Below are 20345 nucleotides of genomic sequence, written 5' to 3'. Positions count from 1 at the left end.
TGTACCTACTTAAAATGTAAGGCTTTACAGCAAAGCATCTGTTGCTGCAGCATATAAAAAATTATTAACCCAAGACAAGATTATAGGAATAGCAAGATGGGTAAGGAACTAATTGAACGGAAGAGAGAAATAGATTAGGCTGAAAAGGAATTACTAATCATGTTTTGGAAGGGGACCTTATTTAATATTTTCATTAATGACAGTACAAAAAATAAGCATGAACTAATGAAATTTGAACATATATTTGAAACTAGGACAAAGTTGACAACAATACCAAACCGAGGACTAGAATTTTAATTGGAAAGACTTTAGTAATGTGAGGTCTAAAGTAATACAAGCGCCATGAAATAAATAAGTGTAAAGTCATGTGTTTGAGAGCCAAGCTATTCTGCTGAAAACAAGGTGGTCCTCTGGTTAAAAATAAAAGATGATACAGGAAAAGGTCGGTAACAGCTTCTAGTTCTTGGAGTCATTAGCACTAAGAAAATAATACTAACAGAACTTCTACTGTGATACTGTTTGCAAAAAATGCTAGCAGATAGAACAGAAAGTGAATTTCCACAGCTAAAGTTTCCTCAATACTAATGCATAGAATTTCTGCAGCTTTTCTAGAGCTGTGGTGTGGAACCGTGCAGAAACAAATGACCCACTGTTATTAGAGAGGACTTAGGACACCTCTGTGGGAAACGACCTGAGCCAGTGAAAAAATCCCAGTGATTGCTGAGTAAATTAAAGCTAAAATTACTTGGAATTTTGAAGCCTAGGGCTAGACCTAGGGTCATGCTCAGCCAAGCAGCAATGCAGCTACACAGGGCCTGGGACTAAGTCTCATCTGAAGCAGATTAGGCCAAGAGTAGTGCCTATTTGCAATGGCTTAATGAAACTGAAGAACTGCTGCCTCTGGAAACTTTTGCAGCTGTTCCCCAAAGCTGCCCTTGGCCAGGTAATTGTCAAGGTGCAAGTACTAAGCCAGGCTTCTCTGTCTGGATTGGGCAGCTGCCACGACAGGCACCGTGAGCACAGGCACGGACACTGCACAAGGGTCCTGGTTCATCAGAGACTGGAGCAGATTAGCAAAAAACAATGTGAGGTTGCTGGGATGGCTCATGATTTCATATCGCAGTCATGGTCGTAAGTATTCTTCACTAAGCATTTATTACGTGAAGGATTTTATCAAAATTAGCTTCTCTGCTGTCCTGCAAGTCAGCAGATCTCAAAGCACTTGGCAGCAGCACGGAAGAGTTTAAATGCAGAGTTGCAGCTATCATGGGAGTGAGCAGCAGGTGCAAGGTGGATTTTTTCTTTTCCTTGGCAAGTCTGGAACTTGGTGTGCTTGGATCCATACCTGAGGACACCTAATTGCTAAGGAAGGAGCCTGAGAACTTCTGTTGGTCTTTCTTTAGCTCCTGATTTGAAGCTGTGACAGATGGAAGACTGCTGGATTTTCTTTGTAGGGACTGTATCCCCTTTGTGATGATGATGTTAATTTGCTCTGTTGTCTGGCTGGGAAACAAAGTTAAAAGCCAGAAGATTACTGCAAATAGTTTAAAGCTATTGCCTTCTTCAGTGATATTTCTATTGGACAAATCTCCATGAAGGGGAGAGCTACAGCCACACCATGTACAGGTACAACTGTGACTAGAAAATTCATTCTTCAAGCAGTTGTACACGAGCAGTGACTGTCGATGCAAGCTGCTCAATGGAGTATCTTCAAATGGTGTTATCTTGTTAATATTTCAAGCAATTTTATCAATCGAAGTCAAGTTCAACTTCTTGAAAAAGCTGAACAGATCTTAAAGGGTCTGTCTGAAAACTGTGGGAAGTTCTCAGCCACACAGTGAGGATAGTGCACCTGGGTGAATACCAAGACCAGCCCTTTTCCCCAGTAGCATTTCAGCAGCACTTTGAATTAATAGGAGGAAACAAATTTGGTTTACAGTTTTCCGAAAGACAACTTAAAGAACATGCTATTTATTTACATCTTTGAAACAGAAGGAAAATGTAGGGGTTTAACATTTTGGCAAGATTTAATTTGCAATGAGAACAACAAATAAAACCTAGAACTCCTTTGATATTTTTCTGAAATTTGCCATAAAGACCCAAGGAGAAAGCTCTGTCAGACCTTGACTCAATGAATCTGAAGAACATCACTGTTTGCGTTGCAGAAAGCCAATGTTTTTTCATCTCCAAGAGCAGATATAGCAGAACTGGACTAGAAATTGAACTGAAATCTATCCACCAGCTGCACAACTACTGCAAAATTATTTCAACTCTTGAGAATGACTCGAGTACCACCTAACAGCAGGACAAAGGGTTATCTTTACATTTTCTGACCCTTCCCAGCAATACCACCTGCGAGTGCTTCAGAAGAAATCTGCATCTGATGTTGGCATTATGTCTGTAACAAGTATTCCATGGAAAGTGAAAAAACAAAAAGCAATATTATACACTGAGGAAAAACAAGGCGGTAAATTTGGATTCTCTTCTAATCTAATAATATCAGCAAATACTGAAAGACTGAGAAGCAGAAAAAAGAAGCTGTGATTTACATATTCATTAAGTAATTTGTATAATCAGAAGACTTAAAAGGTCATTACTGGAACACCTGCCTGTTAACAGATGTAGAAGAATGAAGGCCAAAGAACACAGTTTTTATAAAGATGTTGATAAACAGTTGGCAGACCTACAGATACCTGCTGTGGCAGCGTTAGGCTTTTTGGCTCAGGCTACCATTGTGGGTAAGGTAAATCTTCTGGAATTCATTAATCTGTACACATCCTGACCTTCGTGTTGAAAAGCCTGACAGTTATTAAGAATTTGATTGCTTTTAAATATGAACATTCCAGCTACATCAGTTTTTATCCAGTAGGGAAGTTTTATGCACTAAGGTTAAGCATGAATTTGATGCAAACCAGGTGAAAAGTAGTTTGTTGCACTTGACAGACCAGATACTAGAAAAAAATCTTAGTCTCTTACCACAAAGCTGGCACATTAGATGCCTGTTTAGATACATGGGGGCACAGCACTGTGCATGGATCTTAATTAAGAATGTCTGTCTTTAATTTGGCTAAATCTGTGAATTTTCATTTCAGTGCCACTCAGTAACACTGGAGACCTCAATAAGCCATTTTCATAGACACATAGCGAGTCACCTCACTTAACTGTAGATAACAAAGCGTTAGATACCCAGCTCTAAGCTGGTCACCATGTGCTGCTTTTAGTCTGTGGCTGAATCATTTTCTGGGGACGCTAATTAGATTTACTGAATCACAGACTGGTTGGGGTTGGAAGGGACCTCTGGAGATCATCCAGTCCAACCCACCTGCTAAAGCAGGTTCACCAGAGCAGATTGCACAGGAAGGTGTCCAGGCGGGTTTGAATGTCTCCAGAGAAGGAGACTCCACAACCTCTCTGGGCAGCCCATTCCAGGGCTCTGGCACCTCCAAGTAAAGAAGTTTCTCCTCATATTCAGATGGAACCTCCTGTGCTTCAGTCTGTGCCTGCTGCTCCTCATCCGGTCATTGGGCACCACTGAAAAGAATCTGGTTCCTTCTGAAACAGAGAAAAATAGAGCATTACAAGCTGTGCTGGTTTTGGCTGGGAGTTAATTGTCTTCATAGTAGCTGGCATGGGGCTGTGTTTGGATTTCTGACCAAAACAGCATTGATAATACACCAGTGTTTTAGCTACTGCTGAGCAGAGCTTACACAGCATCAAGGCCTTCTCTGATTCTCACCACCAGCAGGAAGGCTGGAGGTGCATGAGAGCTTGGGAGGGGACACAGCTGGGACAGCTGACCAGAGGGATATTCCACACCCTATGTGATGGCATGCTTGGTATATAAACTAGGACGCAAGTCAGCCAGGGGGCCACTGCTCAGGGCCTGGATGGGCAGCAGTGGATTGGTAGTGAGCAACTGTTTTCAATTGCATCACTTGTCTTTCTTGGGTTTTATTTTCCTCTCTGCATGTGTTCTGTTTTGTCTTTTCCTTACAGTTTTAAAAAATTATTCTTTTTAGTTATTAAACTGTTTTAATCTCAACCCATGAGTCTCTTACCCTTACAATTCTTCCCTCGTGCCACAGAGGGTGGTGGGAGCGAGCGAGCAGCTGTTGTTCTGTTGTTGGCTGGGGTTAAGCCACACCATGAGCTCAGACCCCTCATGTACAGGTATCTCAGTGAAGGCAAAAGAACATTCTACAGTCAGCATTCTAGCATTAGTCTTAGGAGAACATCTGGTTGCATTAAGAAAATTAAATAAGTAGCTTACATGTCTGCATTATCTGCATAATCATTATTAATTTATAAAAATAGCTAAATATAAAACAATTTAACTTATGTATTAATCACATCTCTGTTTAATAGCTAAGGCTTTTCCCCTCCAGTACACTTGTCACGAAATCACACTAATACTCAAGTTGGGAGGAAGCTCAGGACATAACCTGGTCCAATCCCCTACTCAAGCAGGCCTGAGTTCAAACTTATGACTCGACAGTCAGGGCCTCAGCAGTCAAGTTCTGCACATCTCCAACGACAAATGTTCCACAGCCTTTCTGAGCAACCTGTTCTGGTTCCATTTCCAATTTAAATTCATTTTCATAATGAGAATATTTTTTTCTTATGAAAAACAAGAATTTATCTTGCTCTAAGTTGTTCGTGTTGCCTCACATTCTCCTCATGTGTACCTCTGAGAAAAGTCTCCTCTTAATCCTCATGCAGGACAGCGAGGACAGCAGTGAGATGGCCCTTCTGCACTTGCCTGTGCTACTGTGCAGGGCGATCCCAATACAGGCAGCAGAGCACGTGTCTGTGTTGAACATCACAAGATGTATTGATCCTTAAGTCCAGCTTGTCTGGCTCCCATTGAGTGGGACAACCTTGTCCCTCGGTGATTCAACTGTTGCTCCCAAGTTGGTATCATCTGCCAACAGCCTAGGGTTGCATCTCATCCCATTGCGCAAGCTTTTCATAAAACCGGTACACAGTATTGGCAGCAGTATCTGCCCCGAGGAACACCACTAGTAACCAGCTCTCAGACTGTGTAGCACCATTATTCTCCAAGTGTGATGGTCCAGCCAGTTTTCTCACTCATCTTTTAAGTCCACCCATCCAGTTCTCCTCTCTCCAGTTTGGCTGAGGGTATTATACAAGCCTGTGGAAAAGCCTCTGCTAGACGGGCAAGATGACATTCTCTGCTCTCTCCCACAAAAGGGAGGACAGTCAGGTTGGTGAATTCCCGAGGGCTGTGCTCCATCACCTTTTTGTCATTCACATGTTTCCAATTTATTCCCATAACCTCTGGGAATGTGCTCTATTGTCTTCCCAGGAACAGAGGTTACATGCTACCACCATCTCAAATTTTTATTAGTTTTATTAGAAAAAAAAAAAGATTTTTATATCCCTTCCAAATATGACATTTTTATACAGAATAACCTCTTTAGAGGTGTTTGGAAAAAAAAAAAAAAATCTATACTTTTACATGATTTTTATACACTCTTTTATACATTTTGCCTGCTTTACATGTACAGAATAGCAAAAAAACAAACTTTAACTGTTGATAAGTATATAAACCAATCTTTTTTAAAAAACGATACATCTTCCTTTAATTTTCATGACAAAAGCTTCTGCGTGGTCAAGGATTCAAAAATTCATCCAAAGTTTTCAGAGATGATTCGCACAAGATTCTGAAATGGCACAAACCAATACACAACAGGATTAGATACGCTAAATGCTAAATCAGTCCTTGACTATTTGATTCTTACAGTACAGGTATCACATAGTTTCTATGACCAGTTATTCCATATTAGCTTAAGTATTAAATACACCTTTACAAATTATTTTTGAAATAGCTGGGTTTTTTCTTTCAACTCTTCCATTTTTCTGCTGATCATCTCCAGCTACAGTGTAATCTACAGGAAACCAGTTTAAATTACTTTGTCAATTCAAACAGATTTTCTAATATTTCATCATCTATTTAAAGAACCCACTCATTTCCTTCACAGCATTTTTTACTCCTTTTTTTCAAACAAATAGTCTAATCCTTTACGGATAATTCACCCTAAGGCCATTTTTCATTCTTTTACTTTCCTCCTTTCTCTCTCATTCTTCACTCCTCATAATTTTTCTCCTCTCTTGTGGCAATTTTTTTCCAAGCCTGAGCTTTCTATCTTACCCTTATTAGCAGCTGCCTCCTCCAGCTGCACGTACACCCACCCAAGTCCCTTTCTGACTCTTTGGTCTCCTGTTACTCCCTAAACAATCTCAAATCAGCTCTGAAACTTCCATTTGGCAGTTCCTTTATATTTTCTTGCATTCCCTGACAGTCACTCACGTAGCCTTTGGAGTCGCATTCTGACGCAACAACTTCTAGGACTGCTCTAAAATACCCTCAAAAGACACAAACGGGCTCTTAGGTCTTCTAACAAAACTTTGTTTCACTGTTAACCACTGTGCACTTTACCCTTCACGTTACTTTCATAAAAGATTCTGTCACCTGTATTTCTCAAGCATTCTTTTTCTCCATGTTTTTATTATTGTAGTCCTAGACTGATGGCCCAAATAAGCACGGTTAGTCAGTCGTTAATCGTGATGAATTTGAGCATTCATCATGAGACACCAAGACCTGAAATACCCAAGGCAGATCTGCATGTTCACAGGAGCGGGTGGGATGTTTGGGCTCCCTGAACCCAGAGAACTACAGGGCTGTGACACTCGCCCTTTGCAGCACCACATCCATCAAGCCAGATGGAATTCAACTGTCAAAACAAGCTGGTATTATAATGTACTATAAAATTAGTGTAATTAGTTAAGCACTGTGGTTTTACACACAATGCTACTTTGTATAAATTTTATTTTGTTGCTATTTAAGGCTAATAAAGCAATCGATCTATGATGCTGGATCACGCACCTGCAGCCACTGGACACGGAGCCATCACAGAATCACAGAGAATCACAGAATGTGAGGGACTGGAAGGGACCTGGAAAGATCATCCAGTCCAATCCCCCTGCCGGAGCAGGAACACCTACTCAGAATAACTCCTCAAACAGCCAAATGTCTGTCAGTGTTACTGGGTACCTTCCTGGGGAACTTTCAGATAGGTGGCAGACACACCATACACAAAGTTATACTACAAAACAATTCAAGAATCATTATTTACAGATGCAGTGAGAGTGCAAAAAAGAGTTTGGAAGAGCTAAATGATAACAGTAAAGAAATATCTTTCAGCACAGCCATTAGCTAAATTTGAATTCTAATACCAATATATCAAAATGTTAATTAAATACAAAGTATTAAGTAAAAGGTATTATTCTGTAGTATGTTTGTTTTTACAGAATATGAAGTATTTTTCTCCATCCTCTACATCACTACACTGACAGCTTTATTTGCATTGTTTTGCTAGGCATAAATATTTGCATTTTATAAACTAAACTAATGTGTGTGCCATTACTCTTGAGGAAATTCTCTCAATATACAATATGTTGTCCAGAATTTTTATGTGCACTGAACAGCATTTTTAAAATAATAGACCCACAGGGCCACCTTAAATCGCTAACTCAGCTGAAGAGGGAAGACTAAATCACAATGAAAAGTTTTGCTTCTGAATTAGTGCAACATTTCCTTGTTTAAGGGCAGCACTTTAATTACTGCACCAGACAGCATTTTTACTTTTTCCTTTCTTTGCTAATACGTAATAGATTACTTCTAAGCCTAAATTTAAGATGCAGGCACAGAATGCCAAGCCTCTTGGGAAATTAAAGGATGTTACTATTTCCTGATGTACCTGGGTATTAAATAAAATAAACCCTCAAGGAGTTATTATGAGATAAAGCACTCAGAAGCAAAAAGTAATAATAGTATTAAGTATGAGTTAAAAAAACCCAATAATATATTTTAACATGTATCAGTGCAGCACTGTGTGTTATAAGATTCTGGTCAAAGTAACATGCAGAGCTGTAGCTCACAGCATAGCATGACTCAGATGCTGGGGTTCGGTGGGCAGACAATAACAATTTACAGACAACAGGGCCTGTTTCAGACTGTACTTAATCACAGTTTACTTAGACATGAGCACACAGGTACCAGAGCACTACACAGGACATGGGAGAAGACACCAGAGGCCCAGCCTGGTCCAACGTTCGTCTGAGAAAGTGCAAACACGCTGTAAATTCATCAAGCAAAAGCTCATCATTGAAGAACTTCCTCTTGACCTGTTTTCAGCTTGAATTGTTTTCCCCTTCAGGAGAGAGGAAAAAAACCCCAGCATACCTGTACAAATATAAATCCTCTCACATTCTGCAAAGCTGTGTGATAGCTTCTGAATTTTGTTATCATATTGCACTTCTCATTCGTATTCAAAATACTTCCCATCATCATGGTCATATTCTTAATATTGTGGTTTACCTGTAGCTATGTCTTGGGTTTGTGTTATACAAAGGTAGTCACTCGTATATCACAAAATTAAACCACTGTAGCATCCTATGCTCTTCATCTGCCCCAACTTCTAGGTCAATTTGTCCCTGTTCACTGGGCTGAGATGATCATATAGATTCATAAAACAATTATCTGTGTTCTCACTGAAATTTATAGTCAGTAATGCACTCAAGTGGCAGCAATTATTCATTTTAATGGGCCTATTTATTTAATCATGTTAAAACTTGCTTTAATTTCTTAGCCTTTTCAACTGTCTTGATTAAAAGTGCATCACTGAATCATGATAATCTGCTGATCACCTTTCTTTTCCAGATCTCTATTATTTAAAAAAAAATACTCCAGTAGAAACTTGGCAACCTGACATTCAATTATTTAATATAAAAAAAAAAAATCGAGTTTTGTGTATTTGTTTGATTTTGTTTCTAAGCTAGGTCTCACCAAAATAAACTTTTTGACAACCGAGCAACTAATTAAAGCAATTCGCCTAGGACACAGGGTCAGCCAGTGTGTCAGAAGTCCAATTATGTAGTTACTTAATAAAAAAAATAATTTCTTTTTAGTTCTTTATCAATTTTCTGTTACATGAGAACACTGTCCTCTGTGGAAACCACTCAAAGTCTAAACAGCAAAATTTCTGGTTTTTTCCCCCCCTTTTTTTAAAATAAATCTCATTTTTGATGGTACATAACTGAGGTGGCTCATATATATCATAAAACTTTCTGATCTAGTTCTTAAGATGGTGTATCTCTTTAAAATGACTTAAATAAAACACTTTTGGCTGATTTAATAGCACATTAAATGAATAAACACATATTTTGTCAGCAACAACACAGCTACTCTGTTGTATTGTCTTGAATATATCAGGAGTCTTCCCCACTCCCGCCTGGAAAAATACAATTTACCTTCTGCACTTGTGGACAAATTCCAAATGGATATTTACTGTACAGCCTTCTGAAAGTTCTACCATTGCCAGAAGACTCGGTGTAGCTGTTGGGCTTCCTCATACACCTCATGTGCAAACTCTAAGGTTGTGAAGTATCATGGGAAAAGGATACAGCCCATGTGGCTTCCTTGATAAACCATCTTATTTTTCATTCAGTAGCATCTTATAACCATAGTACTGACTTTAAACACATGGCACCAATGCCAGAGAACAACATACCTGAGGTGGGTGACCCATCAGAAGAGCATGCTGGGGAACTGTCCTTAGGTTGGAAGTGCCATGCAAGAAATTGTTGAGTACAATGAAATTTGAAGTTGGTTTGGTTTGTGTGTTTTGATTTTTTTTTTTTAATTTGTTTGTAATTTAGTTTAAAGTCTGTCTACTTGACATCTATTGTTTGATTGGACAGTAAGGATCATCATTTTGAAGAACTAAAGGTTGCAACAGCCTCTGCATATTCAGGCCACTGCAGTCCATCATGAACTTTCTCAGTATTTTTGTATAGCCTGTTTTCTTTGTATTTTATGTTTGTGCTTTTTAATGTCTACTTTGCCTGTTTTCTCATTCCACAGGCAGTTCAATAACTAGGCAGAAACCAAATATTAACAATTTTTTAGACTTGGGCAAGTTTGAGACACTTGAGGCTAAGGCATTCATCATAACTGTCTTTTTTAGGCAGGTCTGAAATAAATGCTTGCAAATACAGTGTAGCAAATAACTTTCAAGAAACCTACCTCAAAAAAACTCCTAAAAGTCAAGCAGATATGACTCTGAAATCCCAAAAAAGAGTAAAATAAAACCACCTGTGGAAAGGTCTTAAAAACATTGTTAGAGAAATAGTAAACTTGCTTTGTTCTACACCTGCCGCTAACAGAACTGAATTTCAGAACTGAATCCTGCAGTATATAGGATCAAGGCGTAACACATTCAGATTAAATGCAAAACAACCCAAAGTATGTAAAGATCGCAACTGCAGCAAACACATGGGCAAGAAATTTAATATTGTGCTGGGCTCAATAGCTCACCATTTTTTTACCCGCTGTTTTAAACTCTGCAATCACTCCAAACACCCTGACTGTATTAAGTACGTACAAACCACAGGCAGTTCTTGCAGAGAGGGTACAGGAGAGGTGAGCGTTCATTCCCTTCACGCATTTACCTTTCAGTGCTGCTGGATTCCTCCCCGGCAGCACCCGTGCACGTTAGCAGTTTCCTTCGAATGGCAGGTGCAATATCCTTCAGAAGCCAAGTTTTGTGCTTACCTAGTTGAAATAAGCTTATGTTGAAAAGTTGGACAAAAATAATGATTTATCACAAAAACCTCTGCAAATTTTCAGAAATATTTCTTTAAATAAAATACTGTTTAATGCAAGATTAGATATTAGATTTTCACTGTCACATTAATTAATGTGTATTTCAGCAAAACAGAATATATAGACCCTATGATTTAGCAGACAATTGTGTTTTTAAACTCACTACACAAAGATGGAAAGTCTAAAGCTTAACAATGTAATTTACCAGTGATATAACCTTAAATCTGTAGAAAAATGGTACCTTAACAGCATGAGGAAAAGTGCCTGTTGAGTTATACAAGAATTCAGCTTTCAAAATGTAGCACATAAAAAAAAGAAAGGGGAAAATATAGAACACAAATGGTTTGACTGACCTTTAATTATAATCACAATGCAGACAGAAGCTGTTAAACTAAAAATCCCTTCAATTTCTTCAGAGAGAATGCATTCCATTAATTCATTTAAAAATGACCTAAGGGAAGAATAAAGCAAAAACACTTTATAAATCATGTTTATTTCAAAATAGAACTAAACACAAGTTTGTGATTATGCTACCCTTCCACCATAGTTTCAAAGACACCATGCAGGATAAAGCATTGGTTACTGGGTAATCCAAGACAACATGTGGCTTCTGGAACTGAGAATATGTGAGTTAGCAAAATGGTGAATTGCTTGGAAAGAAAACTAAAAAGATCGTACACAGAATAAGTAGATGATAATTTCTAACATATTGAAAGATTTACTACTGGTCTCTGATTACGGCCTATTGATACATATTAATAAAAGAAAGCCTTAAGTAGTCTCAGTCTTGAGGCATCAGTGGAACCAGAGGTAAATTATCTCCCCAATTAGATTTTCTTTGCACTGAAAAGATAAATACTAGAAGACAGATACATGTTTACCAAAGTATTCATAGAAACAATCTGGTCTAAGCTAGTACTTTCTCCATCAAGAATGGACAAGATTCTTCTTGACCACTACAAGAAAAAGTTTCAGAGGAATTAATTGAATTTCTGTATTTCTTTTCAAAAGGGGTGTGTAAAGAGAACAAGATTTGGATTAGGAAACCTATTGTTGGACTCTCTGGATTTCTTTGTTTTGCAAATTCAACTAGAATTACAGGATTGAGATATTTATAACTACCTTATGAAAGAAACAAGCCAAGATGTATGATTAAAGAACTCATTTAGATGAACAGTCTTGTAAACAAGAAGCACTCTTAGAAGCAGTCTAAAAAATGGAACCAATCCCTCCACCCATCAATACCTACAAACAACATATCAAGAGAAAGGGATTATGAAGTAGCTAGTTCCTCAAACTTTATTTGAATTTTGAAATTTAACATTTATTGACAACATATAAGCTATTCTACATTAGCAACAATCTTAGACAAATTAATGTAAAAACATTTACCTGACAATATTAACTGACTTCATAATTATGGTCATTAAACTGCTTGAAAGAGGAGGAAGGTCTGAAATAGTCTTTGGTATAGTTAAGTCTGTTTCACTGGAAGCCTAAAAAAGAAAAAAGTCAAAAGCTGCTGTATATCAAGAAATATATGTATCCAGAAAACACTGAAGCAAATCAATAATTACACTAACCAAGACCTATCCTTATATAATTAGAAGAAACATTCACATGTGTTCTTTGAACAGCCTTAATCTGATTGTGTTGTGTCCAAATAAACAAAATAAATTCAAATTAGAAAGACTAAAACAAATAAACAGTATTTGTACCAAGGGAAATATTCTCCAGCGCTGTTCTGAATAGAAATTTCTTTTAACTACATTGTTGGTCATTATTTATAAAGGCATAGCTTGCTAAGCACAAATGAGTATTCTTTGTATCTCCAAGTTTAAGTGTCCATACATGATTTCTGAACACAGCTTAGGTGACAGTGATTTCCTGATTCCCTGTGTCAGTTCTCTTTAGTATCAAATTCCGAATAGCGTGGCAAGTATTTAGTTAGAACTGAATTTTGATTTACTAATACAATAATCTGGGGGCAGGGAAAACTCCAGCTCAGACGATTTACTGCAATAATCTAAAAATAATCTACAAGTATGAATCTGTAATGTCATTCAAGATGACAAACCTTTACCCTGCAGCATCTATGAACAGCATGCTCTCATCCCACAGCCCCTCAGCTGGGACATTAATATTTGCAGGTATTGTTTCAGTTCCTTCTGTAACATCGAATCTTAGCAGCAGCTCTGTTGTACTCGGTACTTTCTGACAAATCCAGCAACCACAGCAGCCTCTGCTAAAGAACTTCTGCTCTTCCTTGTTAGTCCATGAAACTTCCAATCTTACTTGCCCTATTTGTTCCTAACACTCCCAGCATGAGGAACACACATTGGGAATGTTACCCTTCTCCTTCAAGGACAGTAATGGTTCCTTGGACTTTTAGCACATACGATAATCTCTATGTATATATATATATTTTTTTTTGTATTAAAGCTTCTTTCTTTCCAAAGAAACTCAGATCAGATATTTGGAAATCAAACAACAACAAAAAGATGTGGAATGAGAAATAGATCTGTATTGAAGCAGAGGATGCACGAGTGCTCGGTGTCAAGCAAGACATCACCCTGCCGTGGTACAGGATTACAGAACCTCATGTGACAATTCCAAGAACAGGGCACTGGAATCTGTTTCACAGATCACTGGTTCACTTCTTAAGTTCCCTAATGCTGGGCAAGACAAAGTGAGGTAGGTTTAGAATAACCTCCCTTCCTCCTCCTTTCCCTGAGCTTTTAGTGCCGAGCACATCGTATGGTATGGCACACGCCTTTGGTCAGTTTGGGTCACCTGCCTTGGTCCTGTCCCACTCAGCCTGCTTGCTGGTTTGTGGGGCTGGGGGTGAAGAAAGCAAGCCCTCACACTCCACAAACCCTGATCAGCGACAGCCAAAACTAACCCGCGTGCCCTCAGCACTGTTGTAGCCACAAATGCAAACCACAGCACTGTCGTGGACCGCCGTGAAGAAATTTAACTCCTTCCCAGTCTGACCCAGTACAAATATGGAAAGAACTTTTCAAAAACCATGTCGTTCATCTCCAGTACTGCCCGATTTCTAAATTCTTCTATCTGAGGCAGATAGCGAACTACATATCAGGATAACTCTGTTCTTACATGGCTGTATTTGTAAACATGAGAGATGCACTGCAACATGAAATTACGGCAAATAAGATTTCCTGTTTGCTCCATGCCAACACAAACAAAATATTGACCTGCAGTACAAAGATCACATTTTCTGAACATACATAGCTCTATTGTCCCAACACAACATTTAAAAAGCAGTAATTATAATAAAAAGAAAAAAAAGTCAGCATTAACTGTACCTTCTGTAGCACATAACTTATCTCTGCTACTATTGCAGCCAGGAGGGTGGAGAGTACACCCTGGTGAACTGCTGGGCAAGTTGAATGCCAGCACTGGACTGCATGTACGAATTCTCCAAGAGGCACCTGAAGAGAGTGAATCAACTAAAACCAAAGAAAAACAGATCATTTATTAAAATATTTCAGCAAGGTTCTCTGTCCAGAAGTGCAGATCACACCTAAAGCTATTGAGCTACTCTAGCCACCTTGGATCAGAGCGGGAGTCAGCAACATGTTTGGGAAGCCCACTCAAATTTGAGAGAAACAAACAAAACACTGGTTGTAACAAAAAAGAATGGAACATGTTCTGGAAGTCCTGAAAAGCAGGCCATCAGATTTTCCAGAGTGATCTCCCCATCTCACTACTATCTAGTCTCTACTATAAAATACAAGAAGCTGACTCTTCTGTGAAGATAGGAGGGAGGAGGTTTTGAAGAACTTTAGGATATCATACATATTTTGAAGCTGATATAATTCAGGCTAAAATAAACTTCTCCTCCTTCCCAAGATCATACTATATATGGATCGAATTCTTTGCTCTGGATTGAGAGAGTTCATTTAACTGCAGATAAGAATAATAACCTATGAGTACTATGGTAGTTCAGGATCATTTGTAACAGAATGCATAGTACTCCAATTTACTAGTTTTTCTGTCATGATGAGACAAAAAGGGTAGAATGGATTAAAAAAAACCAAACACCCACACATTGGTAACGAGGAAACTTAGAAAATTTATCTGGAAATTTAATCAGATGCCGACTTGAACAACAACTTCAAAGTGTCTAAGTATAATACAATTGCATAAAAAGTACGGATTCATCTATACATTAGGTAGTGATTTCAAGTGTAATATGATACCTGAATCCCTTCTTTCTGCTGTTTCTTGAGACTACGTGCCACACATTGTAAAACTTTCTGGAAGGTGGTCTGTACAGCTTGGAAAAGATTTGCCACTTCATCTGTCTCAGTATTCTGAGTTAAAGAAGCTTCAACAATTTCTTTTAGAGCATACAGTAACACTGGAGCACAAAAGCCACCTCTCTCTAGAGAAAGAGATAAATACCACAATATAAAAATTGTAATGAGACATTCTTCAGGTACAAGCTTAGAATGAAACTCAGTTATATAACATAAATAGATACAGTTTACAAGTGTAGACAATATATTGAGTTTCTGAGCATCCTTAGCTGAAATTTTCAAACAGTTTAATCAATATTTTAAGTATAAATCCAGAGTTCCTTCCAATTCTTGAAGTATAGGTGTTAAAACTGCAGATTTCTTCAGGAGCTGAGCTCTAATACTGTCTGTACTGCAGACATAATTTTCCAAATGTCAGACAAATTTAAATAGTGCTACAATGTTGCCTCCTAAGGCATACTGATATATATATGTATATATACACATACATAAACGTTGAATTATATATTGTAATAACTGGAATCTAAGAACAACGAAGAAACATTAGTTATCAGTGACATGGTTCTGCATTGGTTTTCTGTTTATTTTCAGTTTTCTGAAAAGCTGCTGTGACTTTTGACCATATTATTGGTACTAGCTACCACAAGCAGCAAACACCATTTTTTGAGAAAAAAACTCCAAAATGTTAAAAGGAATAGTTCTGCTAATATAAGAAAAGCCAGCCACACATATATGGATATGTTGAGGTTAGTACAAAACATTGTACCTGTTTGTATAACTGAAAGAGCCATATCTAAAAGCTGTGCTTGAAATGTGAGATTTCCAAGGCCAACCATTATGACATCTTTACATACTGTCAGGTAGGACTAGAAAAGAGATGGAAAAGTATAAAAGAAACAAGGTTTATACAAAGTAACCATTCAGTAAAACTTTAAAATAATCAAACCACAAAATCTTAGCCAAGTTGCCTTGAAAGCTGGTGCATCTCTTTGGAGTTACTCAGTTCGCAAACTTTGAAAAGCAGGAGTTCCAAACACTTCTCCAAATGCTTCCAATTGCTACTTCCTCCAAGAAACTGTTTCTTGAAAGGCAGTAAATTCTCCCTCTTTTTCACTCAGGCTCAGATCAGACACACTGATAACTAACAGTTACTGAGGCAGAATATGACATCTCTACCTAAATGAACAGCAAAATTAAAAACAGCATACAAAAAGAGCTTTTCCCTAGAGACGCACGTTACATACTGAACAGATTATAATACTAATGTATAGACAGAGTAGAGAATTTTTAACTAGTCTATGTATGCATGAACTGTTTTTTTCAAGAACACTGACTGTGACTAAAGTTAGTCCAGATCTTTCCCTTGACCAAAATCTGAAAGGGGGCTACCAGCTCCACTCAACAAACCAGCAGCCTGAAGAGAACGGCCCCCCAGTGAATCCCTGCCCATAATGACACATGCAAAACTGAGTAACAGAGCAAGCAGAGAAGCGTAAAATGGGAAAGAATGGGATACATCACAGGGAAATTGATAGAGAAATGCAAGTGGAGGTCTGTTTTTAATGCCAGCATTGTTACCAAATACACACTCCAAACAACTAAAAAGCACAATCAAGACTTCATTCCACTAAAAAAGGAATACACAAGGTGAGCAGCAAGTATGAGCTGCTTAACAAGCATGTGGCTCATTACAGGTAATGCAAGAGGTCTGGATTCTCTTCTGGACTTCCAGACAAGTCACATTAGTCTTCATACCTCTATTTCTTCAGTGGAAACAATGATGCAAATAGACTTTGAGATCTACTAGTAAAAATCATTGCGTGTCACTATTGGTTAGTTAAGCAGTATATCAGATGGGTTTACTGGTGACAACTGCCTATGTCAGTGCTTATCAATAAAGCTGCATTTTAATTTTGTATTAGAACCTAGGAAATTGATCGTAAACATTCTGGTTATGCTGGTAAAGATTCCCTGTTCTGTGTCCTGGCTTTCTACAAAGTTGAGTTCTGTGCCTCCAAACTTTTGAAAAATAGCCGCAAAAGGGTTATGATATGCATACCAAGTTTCTTCATTCAAAGACAATAGCATATAAAACAAACCAGAAACCTGTACCATGAACAACTACAACACCTATTTAAGTTTTCTATCTCTTTAAAACTTTCAAAAAGCCATTTCGCTGCATCAGTGGAATTTAGTACAAGACTGACCTCCTCATTATTAAATTCCCAAGTAACTCTCAACCTCCCTCTCTGCTGGCTTCCAAAGATATGTTCTATGGGACTCAGCACTAGAATGAAGCATCCTGAATTTCTCAGGGTATAATTTTACCTATTTCTTTTGGGAAAGTAGGAAGGAAAGAAAGGAAGGAAGCAAGCAAGCGAGCAAATATGATTAGATCTAAATCCTCCCTCATAATTACACCACCCTTCCTGGTTCCCTAACTCCTCCTCTCTTGTGCTATTCAACACAACAAGGCAGCTCCGGTGATTCTATGTCATTTCCAGGACCATCCCTGCTACAGAAGAACAGGCTACTACATGCTAGCACACCACGTATTTATACCCTCGTTTCCAGCAACAAATTTTCTTCTCTTTTTCAGAACCAAGACTCAGTGACAATGTTAGCTTTATGTTAATACACTTTTCATAAAGGAGCATAGACATTATTTAATATGGGGGATGAGAGACTGAGGACAAGATTTACTTGTTAGACACCTAAAATTTGAGACAATCAGGTTACATCAACTGCTGTGGTAGAAATCTCAAGTGGACATTTTCACAAATGTGAAACATAAAACATGTTCCACCTTCACTTCAACAGATTTGATGAGATATTATGCACTGGTAGGTTAAAAAACTCTAGATAAGAACAAGGTATTATTGACACCAACTACTTGAATTAAATGCTAGGGTGTGCACATTTATATATTTTTATATTTTATAAAATATAGAAGTTATAACTAAAATAAAGTTTTTTTAAAAGTGTGTTATTTTAAGTAATCAAAGAAATAGCAAAATCACAAAACTGTAGCCTCAGAACAATCAGAATAGTATTTCGCTTGCTGGGCTCCAAAAACTCCACTTCACTATGTTTGTCAGTATGTCATTGCTACACACAGAGCTTTTCAGATTGGTAGCAGTTTGATTTAAAAGAGACGTCTAACCTGGATAATTAATTCAGCAACATTACTGCGTTTTGAAATGTCGTCCTCTTGATCACTTGCTAGTATAAAAGGCACAACTTGATTTTCTATCCAAGCACCCGTCTCCTTCAGAAGTGAGAGGTAATCTTTTCCTTCTTCAGAAAACTGGAAAGAAAATGAGAAATTTAACAATTGTCTTGTCACTTCTTTTGGAATTTTCTTACAATATCAGCTGTAAATCCAGCTTATATCTAAAAGGTATAACCATACCTTGTTCTGAAGATGAATACTCAACCTGCAAAAGAGGCTGAAGGCTCTTAGGCCAGTTGCTTGACTGCAGCTACCAGAACCTCCATCATTTCCTTTCAGAATTGAGCCAAGAACCGCCTGAAAAATCAATTTTACACATGTATTTTCCATAAAATCCTTTCAAATGTTTCTTTTCTCAATAGCTTTAAACAAAAGATAAAAAAAAAAACAAACCAACCCCAAACAACCAAATAGGCAGTTAGTTTAATTTTGCAATGCTGTATCTGATTTTCAGACTGTTCCTCACAGGTACATTCCAAAAATCAGGTCCCTTAAAAATGCATGACACAAGATCGCAAAAACTTTGACACACCTGAAAATGACAAGCTGGTCAAAACCTGCCATTTATAAACAATTCTGGAATAACATGCTTCTTGTTTAGAATAGTTGTTTGAAATAGAAATCAAAAGGAAAACGTTTTTGTAGAGCGGAAGAAGGGATCATGAAACTTATTTCTTTATTCTTGCAGGCAATATATGATGTTAAGCACACTTTTACATGCATTGTCCATGGTAAGGAGAATACTACCTTTGAAGTCCTGAGAATTTTCAAAAGATTCTCCAGCATCTTTTTAGGAGCAGAGAGTAGGCAGTCACGATTAACAGGATGAGTCAATAAATACTCAATGTAATCAATCGCTAATTCTGGCTTTGATTCATGTGTTACGTGGATACGTACTCGTCGTTCAGACTTTTTAATACTCTAAATGAGAAGAAAGCACAAAACCAGGACAATATTGCTAGTATCTCACTTTACAACTAATTCCAAAGCAGAATAATAGGGCATTAAAGAGGCTTCTTCTATTAAGAAAAAAAAAAGCATGATGCCTTTATGTAATCTAGCAATTCCTTAATTCTTTGACAGATGCACAAGCGCACCTTTTTTGATGTTAATGTGTCAGACAACCAATCGCAGGCTAATTCCATAATATGTCCCACTTGACCCCAGCGACACAAGCAGTCTATCAGGGTAGAGTATTTGCTTTGGTCAGCTCCATTATCAGTGTTTCTGAGTCTGGAGATCACACTACAGCTTAAAAGAAAACAAACAAACAATCAAGAAATGCATTAGTTTTACATCCAGTGCAGAAATAATTCAAAGAAAATCAACCAATATAATATCAAAAAAGATTCACCAGTGGCTCAAAGGCATATTTGCACTTCACAGATATTACTAATTTATCAAATTTGTTTAGTAGAGTAATTAACCAAATGGGCATTTAATATGTTACGTTGTGTAAAATTAACAAATACAGTCAACAAGAGATACGTTGTCATTCATATTTTGGATTTAAAAGTAGTACCTGAACGTAGGAATGGCAGCAGGGGGCATAAAGGATGCCAGAATAACCAATGGAGTCATGCAACGCTCATCCTAGGATGAAAAAAGTACAATACATGATGTACACGTACAGATGCATGCAAAACTATTCAAAAAGAATACAGAAAGAATATGATTAAATTACACCAAATTAAAGATTTCCTCTTCTTTTTTTCCCACTAGAAACGCATGTGCAAGAAGCTCATAACAATGTGTGGCTTGCAATCTGAAACTTCTGATTCCTGTTCTCAGAGGCCAATTATCAATTATCTTATAATTCAGCTTTCTGGCAAACTGTTAGAACAACTACCATGAATAATTATGGCTCTATTTGTTTAATAACCATTGCAAAAGAAATAACAGCTTTAGCTTACATTCTTTCTAGCAGAGGCCAATATTTATTTGCACAATCATGATACCAGGTGACTCCTCTCAAGTAACTAGTGCCTTAAATGAATATTCATTCGCATCAGAAATTTATAAAAAAGTCTGTAAAGGAAAGGGTGCTTCTGTAACAATGGTAACGTAAAATGCACCACCAGTCGTTACCAGACATCATAATACAAGGACTGGACCAGGACTGGATAAATGTAGGAGTAGCAGT

General features: G+C 37.7%; 1 protein-coding gene across 1 annotated transcript in view; it reads right to left on the bottom strand.

Annotated features, from left to right (window-relative positions):
• Positions 1-4946: 4946 nt before the first annotated feature.
• The window catches only part of NCAPG2 (non-SMC condensin II complex subunit G2), a gene marked incomplete at its 5' end in the record, with an annotated part of 44385 nt that continues 28986 nt past the window's right edge, over positions 4947-20345 (bottom strand). The window contains 12 exons of the mRNA XM_080339584.1: positions 4947-5684; positions 10534-10636; positions 11041-11138; positions 12080-12183; positions 14014-14157; positions 14911-15095; positions 15737-15836; positions 18134-18277; positions 18383-18499; positions 18950-19123; positions 19300-19453; positions 19725-19795. Of these exons, the coding sequence (XP_080195710.1) occupies positions 5633-5684; positions 10534-10636; positions 11041-11138; positions 12080-12183; positions 14014-14157; positions 14911-15095; positions 15737-15836; positions 18134-18277; positions 18383-18499; positions 18950-19123; positions 19300-19453; positions 19725-19795 (1446 nt within the window). The 3' untranslated portion in view covers positions 4947-5632. The remainder of the gene's footprint in view (positions 5685-10533; positions 10637-11040; positions 11139-12079; positions 12184-14013; positions 14158-14910; positions 15096-15736; positions 15837-18133; positions 18278-18382; positions 18500-18949; positions 19124-19299; positions 19454-19724; positions 19796-20345) is intronic.

The sequence above is a fragment of the Nesoenas mayeri genome (genome assembly GCF_963082525.1).
Source record: "Nesoenas mayeri genome assembly, chromosome: 2".
Taxonomy (NCBI): domain Eukaryota; kingdom Metazoa; phylum Chordata; class Aves; order Columbiformes; family Columbidae; genus Nesoenas; species Nesoenas mayeri.
The sequence above is the reverse complement of the archived record's forward strand: the minus strand, read 5'-3'. Positions and strand labels throughout refer to the sequence as shown.